General features: G+C 38.3%; 1 protein-coding gene across 6 annotated transcripts in view; it reads left to right on the plus strand.

The window, feature by feature from the left end:
* Window positions 1-10,336, plus strand: part of LOC148374966 (RNA binding protein fox-1 homolog 2-like) — a 54,458-nt gene extending 44,122 nt beyond the window's left edge. For 5 of the 6 annotated variants that reach the window (XM_088343037.1, XM_088343033.1, XM_088343042.1 and 2 more), the window contains 3 exons: window positions 1,944-2,053; window positions 5,817-5,892; window positions 8,316-10,336. In XM_088343037.1, the coding sequence (XP_088199163.1) occupies window positions 1,944-2,053; window positions 5,817-5,892; window positions 8,316-8,360 (231 nt within the window). In that variant the 3' untranslated portion in view covers window positions 8,361-10,336. Of the gene's footprint in view, window positions 1-1,943; window positions 2,054-5,816; window positions 5,893-8,315 lie in introns of those variants that run through there. The other variant, XR_015851203.1, reaches the window with a different exon arrangement.
* Window positions 10,337-10,867: the final 531 nt, after the last annotated feature.

A 10,867-nucleotide genomic window follows, 5' to 3' on the forward strand; every position in this document is an offset into this window, starting at 1 on the left:
CATGGTTACACATATTTACAAAGAAAGACGGTACACCGAGAGAGTTGTCAAAGCTTTAATAATACTATTATAACTTTCATCCCAAACCGTGCCTGTGAAGGGTAGCAAAACGCTACTAACAACACGCTCGCAATACAGTCAATGGGTCTGTTAAAGAAAACATACCATGCATGTAGAAATCACGGTAAACCATTTTCATCTTCCTCCCTATAACAGACATCATCAAAGTTGTCCTCCTTTAGTATGGGAAAACGACTTTCACGCTCCTTTATTCAAAAACACGCTAGCAACACGCTCGCAAAGTAAAGTTTGCGTGCAGTAGCTCTGTTTCCTTTTTTATTGGATTGCTCAATTGCGTTTAGCTTGTAAGCCGCGCCGCTGGCGGCTGTTAGAAAAATTACATAAATTGGCCGCATCCCTGAATAAGCCGCAGGGTTGAACGTTTGGGAAAAAAGTAGCGGCTTATAGTACGGATTTTACGGTACTTAACATGTAGTCGTGCTAGTTCAATGTAGCATATTTTGGTCACTTGAGAGACAAAACAATTTAAATCATTTTACAAGGTGCTGTAGGCACAGCAGATCAAGGATTCAGGACTGTGATGAAATGTTGGAAGATGATTTACATAAAACAATTCTTTGTAATACACTTTCTTTTTAAAAAGTTATACAGTATGTCCATCATGCCAAGGTTGGCAAAGTTTTTTCCCCCGCTCATCTTCACTTGTCTCCCAAAAAGTTGCAAACTCAATTGAAACACATTATGGATGAAATATTTCAGGCCCTGGTTGTCAAACTAAATGCCAACTGGGCGGGTTTAGCAACTGAATGAATTCTCTCTGGCCCACGGAATTATGTTAAATGATGATCAAAACTAGCCTGCAGTTTAATGACCCCAAAGCATAGGCAGTCTTACTGTCAAACAAGTGTCACAAGGAATAGAAAGTGTTTGCTTCTCAATACATTATACCGGGTATTCCAAAAGTCTAGGGCATATTTGAAGTCCCCATATCTCCTTAACTATGAATGGTGATAAGATAAAGGTTGTGCCAATTTTAAGCTAATTACATTGAGTTTTTGTAAGGCTATTGATTTTTTTTATTCCTTGTCAGACACATTAATGGAATTTGCTCAAACATTAAAGGTACTTTGTATGCTTGAATTTGCAAAAAAACTAATCATAGACGGTTATTAGCAGAAAATTTGGAAAGAAATGGGGTGCCACCACACTAGAGCTTCAGGTTTAGACAGTTTCTGAACACAACACTGCCAGACAGATGGATTGAACGTTCTGGGCAGAATGGTCACGATCTCATGTCCTGCCCACCCACATCTCCACATCACATACAACATGATTGCTTTTTGTGGGGATTGGTGAAAGGATGTCTCTATGTGCCCCCTATTCCAAGAGACATGGATGAGCAGAAGGCATGACTAACAAAAGCTGTTGCAACCATTGACAATGCTATGCTGGGACGTGTTTGGCAAGAATTTAAATATCATGGAAATCGAGCTCAAAACAAAATGTTCCCAAGAAAATAACACAATTTTCACACAAAACATACGCTGTGTAGAAAATGTGAATACTGTGAGGGTGATCTTGCGGGTAGCACGGACCTCAGGCTCTGTGTGGATCGCTCACCATGGAACTCCATTGTATTCACTAGCTTTCTTTGGCATTAGTGACTTCTGCTGTTTGACCCATATAACAATTTCACCACGACATTTAATTAGTTCTGGTGACGTATGTGCTTTATTGCACCTTTCAAAGGTTGCTATAACTCCAGTAAGATCCATTGTCGACTTTCTATTATGGATTTTTGTCGACAACGTTGACTAAGTATTGCACGGTAGTGGACATCCAGTATGACCAAATCTTCTTTATATTTCTCATTCACGTTCAGCGGTACTCTTTAATCAGTATTGTTGTCCGTGTGTCTCCAGGGAGGTTATCCTGCCGCCGCCGCTGCTGCGGCGGCCGCCGCCGCTTATCGCTACACTCAGCCTGCGGCTGTAACCGGAGCAACTGCAGCAGCTGCTGCATACAGTGACAGGTAAGGACAAACACCCTAAAACACAAAGCCTTGCTCAACTGAACAGAAGCTCCAGGCATTGGTGTGCTTCCACTGTTGAGGGTAAAAATGATAAAATCATTCGGAAATACAGTGGTACCTCTTCGTTCTAGGATTGTGCTCGTAGCTCGAATTGCTCAAACTTCCCCAAGATGAAAAATTAAAAATAGGCCTGGGCAATAAAACGATAATTATAGTTATCGTCAAATAATTTTTGCCACGAGAAACAAAAAAAACCTACTACAATAGTCGATAATTTAAACTATAACTACCACCTGACCAATGCAATGAGAAATGCTAATTCTTGGCCAACCTTGACAAGTAAGTGAGTAGGACCAGCCAATAGAGTTGCAGAAATAGCAGTATAGCAGCTCACACAGAGACAAAATGAAAGGACTACAATACGCTCAAAACGAGCAATAGAGACAAAGGGGAACAGCCAGCATACTCACTCAAACCATTCGAAAAGAGTCGTTGACTAGACTGACCCCTAATCTTTACCTGTTTGGAGGTATTTTGGCTACTTGGAGTCAGATTTAAAAAAAAAAACCAGCGGCGATATGCACTGCAAGCTTTGGGGACAAAGGCGGGCAACATGACAAACCTCGTGATGTGCTCCTCGGCTCGAATCCCTGAGGCGTGTGGGGAGTATTTTAGATAAGTCGTTTATGAACTGCAAGTCAATGTGTGCGTTGATGACGTAAACGGTGACATTTAAAGACCCGCGAAGAGGGTGTACTACGTAACTGATTCAGGAAAAAGTTTCAGTTTGGTTGAAATAAAAGCGGCAATGAAACCCCCAGAGTTGTAAGTCCCCTAGGAATCACAGAAATATGCACTTTCAATTATTTACAAACTTGCTATCACACATCTATGGCCCTGCATCATCTCTACCGTGTGAAAGTTTTTTCAAAAGCAAGTGAAATTCTCTGCAAATATGGAAGCGCCTTGGTCCAAAAACCTTGGAATTCTTTTTTCCTTTAAATGAAAATGAAAAGCACTTTATTTTACCTCCTTTTTCACTTGTCCCATAAGCCCAAAGAAACAAAGAACAATACTTGACATTCTATTACTCTGTTACTATCTTAATACACTCTTCAAATATATTTTTTTTGTGTTAAGAGTATGGCTGCAACTAATGCTTATTTTCATAATCAATGAATCAGTCAGTTATTTTTTCGATGAATCGGATTTCTAAAATACATTTTTAATTTCCTTCTCTTTATTTAAATATTGAAGTTTTGAACAGATTGAAAAATAGTGCCTTAAACAACAAAATATTCTGTAGTAAAAAAAACAATTAACAAACTACTAAAGTTTTTGCCAATTTACAATAAACAAAAATACATCCTCCCACCCTATCCAAATATCCTATCATATTTGGACTTCTCAGACAAAACAAAATAAAGCGTGACATTTTATTTTTTGTGTAGCATTTTGTATCCACCATATATACATAATATATATATATCTATAAATATATATCTATATCAAAAATGTAAACCTACTTTTCAAAATGTTGTCAACAAATTTGCTTTTTTGGTTAAATCTTGGAATATGTTAAACATTCCCAATATGATGTATGCTCAAGAATCTGGCCCTTGTGTAGGGTTAAACATGTCATTATTGTTATTTTTCTTTTTACTTTATTCATTTTATTTAGCCTTCTGATTTTTTTTCCTCTGTATTTTTGCAGCACTGTCGGTTCCCTTGAAAATTGTTAACTTTGTTTCATGATGAAACAGTCAAATACTTAAGAGTTAAAACTTTCTTGCCAATTTGGTGTTTATTGATGCAATGTTCAATTAAAAAAAACTTTAAAAAAGAAAAAGTGAACTTTTTAATAAAAATGACTTGGCTCTCCCTGCCTGACCAAAGCAGTACTACAACTCCCAGCATCTCAACTGAATTGTGTGCACTCTTGCATTGATTAACATCCTTGGTGGCTCATAAATCATGTGAAACAACTTATCGATGATCCAATTAGTTGGCAATGCTTTTAATCATCGATTTTAATCGGTTTTATCGTTAAGTTGTTGCAGCCCTATTTCAGAGCATATTTTACACAAGCATGTTATGCAATTGTCTGTCCACATGATGGCGTCGTCGAGGCAATAAATAATCTTGAAGCCCCCACGTATCTGTGAAGCATTTCCCTTGAAGGCTTCACTGCTTTATGGGGCTTGATTTCCAATCTCACAATTTAAAAGGGTATTGCCCGCCTGAATACACTGAAGGAAAAACAATTAAGCCCCAAACAAGTGCTAGTGGACATTCAGCAAGCACCGGACCCCATGAGATAAACTTTCCACAAGTGAGCCAGCTAGCACGGTGCTACCTCTGTATCCCTGCAAAAACTCCTCTGAGGTGTTCACTTGATTAATGTTTGTCATATTTGTGAACTGCTGTGTAATAGTTTAGTTTGGTCAACTTGCGTCTTAGTTATGACATTAAAAATTGGTTAAGGCAGCATCAGATTTTGTCAGGCAAGTCTCATTAGAGCTGTTGTGCGGCCAATTTTTCTGGAGGTTTTTTTTTTTTTTTTTCAACAAAAGCAGATACTTTGCCCCACTTAGCCAGCACCTCTCTTATCTCCTTATTAGACGCCACCTTATCTGGGACGTCCTCATCTTTGCCGTTTTTACATCAAGAGGAATATAACTTTTTGATGAGAAGTGTAGGGTAAATTCTTCCGCGGCTTTGTGATTTGCACTCCCTGTTTCCTGATTGTACTCCTTGTCTTGGTCACCGTACTCGCAAAATACAGGTACTATTCATGTATAACAAGGGATGCAAATATTTAGGTGCCTGTTGGCGGGAGGCTCATGCGCAAACTGAACCGGGCTGATGCAGGCAGTAAGCGAACACAGGCAGTCCCTAGCCGTCTATAGTGGTAGTCTCGTGAACTGGATTTTCATTCGCAAGATGTTCCCAAAAAAACCTTGTACAGAGGCTGCTCGTAAGTTGAATTTGTTCATAAGTTGCTTCAGTACTATGTTATGTTTAAGGTTTATATAAGTATGTTTATGGCTTGTGTAAATAACCTGTATTGTTTTTTAATTAAAAAAATAATCATTTCATAAAATAATATGCTCTATAAAGATAAATAAGGTGAAGTTTTAGGCTACTTCCTCCTCCGCGGTAGAAAGTTGGCGAAAAAAAGCCATCCAACCATTTTCTCAACCGCATCAATCTTTCTTATTCCACTTTCATTTAAAAAAGAAATGGCTCGCCTCTTCTTAAGACTTTACACCAACCATATTGAATGGATGCAAGAGATATTAAACAATAAAAATGTCAAATTTCTTAGCGCGCTGGGGGTTTCTGTACAGTATGTTTACACAAGAACTAGGAAGAGGAAGCGGATCTCTTTTTCGGGGTGGAGGCTGGGTGACTTCTTACAGTGCCACACGCCGGTAGTGGCAGAAAGAAGCACTACAGTAACGTCCTCGGAAAAAGGTGCACACAATACAAAAACTATGCAATGTCCAAGTATTTTTCGATGCCCCGAAAAAAATGTTCTTATCTACCGTTTTTCGTAACTTGAATTGTCGTAAGTAAGGTAGCGTCTCTATATTGAAATTCCCATGTTCAAATGTGCTCTCATAAAGAGGTACCGCTGTAGATGTTGTACAACAAAATTAATTGTAATTTAGTTTTGGGTCAAGCAACCCACGAACATTTCGTAGTCAAAGCTTTTTATATGATATGAGCCAAGTTGTTTTTTTCTGCCTTTTGTGTCTAGTTATGGACGGGTTTACACGACAGATCCGTACCACGCTTTAACGCCTGCTGCTGCTGCCTACGGAGTTGGAGCCATGGTGAGGCAACGCACGCAAACACCAATGCTTATTAAGATGATCTCATTGTGTGCTCTGTACCTGATGTCTTACCAGTACAATCAAAACTGGAAAAAAAATCAAACTCACAGAAATGTATTTTTGCATTACACCTATTACAAAAATGTAAATATGGTTCTATTGCATATTACTGTATTCATATGGGTTCCCTTAACCACTAAGGTTGCAGGGGCTTCATTTCCTGGGCAAGTACAGCCTAGTGGCACCCTTCCTTTCAGGCCAACAATTTTTTTCCACTCGGTCATTCCTTTTTACACACCGAACAAATTTAAAGTCGAACAACACAAAATACCAAACAAAATGAAAATGTTTAAAATGCAAAAAGATATTACTACTTACAATTCTATTTTAACCAATTCAGACCCGTAGCCTCTGAAAAACAGGCATAAAATATACATTAAAATAAGTAAAACAAATATCCATACCTGTTGAAAGATTGAATGCACTTTGCTCCGGAGCAATCAACATCATTGAAATGGGTCCAAATTTGACTAATTTTTCTGTTTTTTATTAAAAAAAAATTATAAATACCTTTGCAAACAAGTGTGATGTAGCCAAGCTCCTTGTGCATTGTTGAAGCAGAACTGCAGAATTTAGTTTTTAGCAGGCAAAAAAGATCATAGATAGGGATAGCTCAAAATAGCGCAAAGTATGTACCGGCCGCAGCAAGGTAGCGACTTTATTTCTATCATCAAAGTCAACAATAAAAATGTTCTTTTGATCGGTGCTAGATTTTGTCCTTTGAAGGTACGGGGAAAATTGGCCTTGAAAGTGCTTGAAAAGTGCTTGAATTCGGCTGTGAAAAGGGTGTACAAACCCTGTATTATGATTGTATGCAAAGCAATTATCTGAATTACAAAAGTTTAATGTCTATTTGTAGTAGTTATACCTTTTACTGGAGATGTCCCAATTACATTTTCTGGGCACCTAGTTTGCATGTTATTTGGCGCCTTTTAGTGGTTAAAAAATCCTAATTCTTTAAAAAATAAAAAAATTACTTTATTAGTTAGTAAAAATACATCATATAATATAGTATAATGCCATTCTTTATACCGGTCCATCTCAATGCGCGTGTGTGTGACAGTGCCCTTCAAAATAAAAAAAATGCATAAATGTAACATTAAGCAATATAAAACAAAGATTACTGTTAAACATTAATATTTTTATATCTTTGTGGCCCATAAAATGTGTTTGGAGAGTCGAGTACGATCACATGATTTTCAGCTGATCGCTATTTGCTTAACCCTTGTGGCATGTGTTTTCTTATGTGAATGCATATTGGTGTACATCATTCGGGTGTGAACTTGAGATGTGATAACTCATTCATTTATAAATATTTTACTTGTTCCTTAGGAGAGAACAATTCCTTAAAGTGCCTTAAAAAAACTACCTAGGTGAATATGTTTTGGGCTAATTAGAGCTTTGAATTTGTCAAAAAGTGGTGACTTTTTTTTTTTTTTTTTCAATACACGCCAATTTTTGGGGAGGAAGCAGTTTGCCCAAAACATTGCACTATTTGTGTTTGTTCACGTTATTTGGACATGAACTTGAAGTGATATAACTCTTTTTTGACTTCCTACCACTCAAAATGTTCAGTCAGACCTTTCCATACACATTTAGTTCGTCATTTATTTATCCCCGCCCCTTAAGACAGTACAAGTCCTAAAAGGGACTATAAAGAAAACTAACTGTAAATACATATACATTATATTCCATATGTTTCTTATGGCCTAATTGACAAACATATTAACAGTCTTTTTCAATGCATGACAATTGTTTTGAAAATAGCAGTTTCCCTAAAAATCTCACCCTTCAATTATGCCTGCTAAACACTATCATTTGGGCTTTTGGGCCTCTACAGCTGGTGTCGTGATGTGAAAACTCATCAAAATGTTTGACTTTGCGTACAATTTACTCCACAGCACTGAAGAAAAAAACACCAAAATCCAGCAAAATGCATTGAAATACACCAGGTTTACAATATTGCAAAGATGATGGATGTGCATAGGAGGATTTGTGCATAGGACCTGGGTGGCTCCCTAATGCAATAACATAAACCAAAGAACAATGCCATTTTGAACATCTATATGTTTCCACAACCTGGGGTAAATTTGAGCTCCCGAGTGTTCAATGCTTTTTATTTGATTGTAAATACAAAGATGAATGAACTGTGCATAATATGTATATACATGCCACAAGGGTTAAGATGATCTGGCCCGATTTCACATCAAATGATCTGGACATCCCAATCTCCCTCTATGCAGTACAAAAATAACTCGTGCATGAATCTGCTGAGTTTGTTTGAGTCCACAACAACAATGTTCTTTAATATGCAGAACCCTACAAAGCCCTGCAGTGACCGGCATCTCTCTTGTGCGTTTCAGGCCAGTTTGTACAGGGCGGGCTACAGTCGCTTTGCGCCGTACTAAATCTGCAAGTTACACCCAAGGAATTCCTTATCCCTCCAGGAGCTTTTTCTTTTCTTTTTTTTTTTCGGGCCTCTTTGTTTGGCAGACGATCCCTCCCATATTTTTCTGGTGGATTCAAGTGACAGCCTTCTTTTTTTCCATCCATTTTGTTCCCCTATTGACGAGTGAGACCGTTGACAAGTCATCAATTCTCATCCGTCTAAAAAGGATCCAATGAAAAAACCTCTCGGCACAATTTCTGACTTTTGCAAAACACTATTGGACCAGTTTGAAAATGGCCGCTCCTGCTTGAACCCACATCATCACTTCCCCATTACACTCAACTATGTGCAGCCACTCCTGTTGTCTCTTGCAGGGACAGCTTTTTTTCTTTCTAAACACCAAAATGAAGAAAAGCGGGGAATCCGGACTGTTTACTAAAATGGAGAATCTTAACAACATGGCTTCAATCGGGTGATTTTCAATGAGATCTCTATTCACCAGGGTCACAAGGATTAGTAGTATCCCCGATGTTCCCTTGTGCGTTACCTAAATTTTATTGCATTTTACATCCTTTTCTTTCTGGATCTGCATTATCTAAAATCGAAAAAGGCGTATTAAATCATTTGCTGCAATGAACTACGAAAGCCTGCATCTACAAACCCTGCCCCCAAAAGAATCCCCTCACTTCCTCATTGTCAAACTTGGGAACTCCCAAAAAAATGAAGGAAAAATTACACAAGCGCAACCCCACCCCAGTTGCGATAATTCACATCCAAGGAGAAAACAATCATCTGCAGGAGCACTCTTGGGGCATTTCTGGATTTTGGCCGGATTTTTCTTTTTACTCGCATGATCCTGTGGTTTTTGTAGGAGGCCTGGCCAAGTTTGTTCTATGTAACCCACTTCCATATACTCGCACTATTATGTTGTTTGCCTTTTTGGTTCCAAAGATTTTGTTGTTGAAGAAAGCACATTTTAGATATATTCATCTTTGTTTTTTTTTAGTTTTTGTTTTGCCTGTATTCGACTATTATGTATATCTTTTAACTTCTGGGTTTAAGAATTATTTTCCCAAAACACGCATTTCAAAGTTTTGCAGAACCTGCAATAAATTCAAATCACAGAATATGTTTTGAAATGCTGATAATGCCAATTTAAGTGTCCTCTGCGATATTCAATGTATTGCTGCAAACAAAAAGAAACTGACAGACGTTGTCTTGAATGACATTAGGAACATTTTTGAATTGTAAGGCAAAAGGACAGGATTGTTTTCAGGTTGAGATTATGACTCTGTTACCAGACAGGACACTTTTTTATACACGGCCACTGTGAGGATGATTTGTATGATTGTGCTTTAGTGAGTCCTTTTGGTGCGCTTTATTTTTCTTATTACTCCTTACAAGTATTACCACAAGTGTTGCTATGCATGCTTTTCCTGAGAGAGACGTTTTCTTTGGTGCATGTATTCAAATCTTAGTGCTGGAGGACGATTAGGTGCAAGTGCACGAGCAAGCTGTTTGTTTCAGAGAGCAAAAAGACGAGGCAAAAAGGTTGCCTGATGGGAGTTTTGGGAGAAAAGTTAAAAAAAAAAAAAAGGGGAAAGTTGTCAAAGTCTGAAGCTGATTTGAGTCCGCTTTAATTATTTTGGTCGAATGCCTCTGAGATCATCACGTAGTTTCATTTGGGATGTCAGTCGCCCTCACTTTGGTAACAGGACTGAGGCAGGCTCACTAAAGGGCACTTAAAAGGTTGCCCCTTGCTCTCTGATAGCATCAAAGAGGTTGCTGGGAGATCAGAACCAGGGATGAAGGATCCGCAGATAAGTTGCATGTGGCCTCTCTTCTGTATAACATGCTTCTTTCCATTGGACAAAAGTGACTTTTCATTTCAATATGTATTATCTCACTATGTTTTGTTTTGCCATTCTTGTATCTGCTTCGTTTATCCTCCATTATTGTTGAATGTATATAATAAAATTTTGGGTTTTTATTCGGCTTTGTTGATATCAGTGATTGCTTTCTGCTTTTTATCACCACTGGTAAGCATTTGATCTTTCTGTAAAGGTACTTGTCTGTTAAATACCAGCTCAGTAGCCTAGATGGTAGTGTGCCCGCTTTGAGACTGGGAGGTCGCTGGTTCGCGCCTCGGCCGAGACATACCTAATTGGTATAATGGCGGCGCCCTCTGTTGGCTGCGGCTGCATCGACTCGCTACAACGGGTCAGGTGTATCGACATTTCGTTCTGTGTACATTGTTACAAAGAATGACAATACAAAGGAAAATATTATTATTATTATTATAAAAGGTATCTTTTGAGATAAAGGAATGTGGCGGTTTTCTCAGCTCACATATTGGGAATTCCGTTTATCAGTCAACTACGATTTATTTGTATCAGGTTTGCATGGGTGCTCGAAATCTTTAAAAACGCTTGAATTTTGAGGTTGTGTTTGAAAAGTGCTTGCAACTTGGGTGAAGTGCTTGTCGAACCCTAAAGACGCTTTAAAACCCTACTTTGGGGCTGAAAC

Source organism: Urocampus carinirostris, chromosome 1, assembly GCF_059441175.1.
Source record: "Urocampus carinirostris isolate Australia breed hairy pipefish chromosome 1, RoL_Ucar_1.0, whole genome shotgun sequence".
Lineage (NCBI taxonomy): Eukaryota > Metazoa > Chordata > Actinopteri > Syngnathiformes > Syngnathidae > Urocampus > Urocampus carinirostris.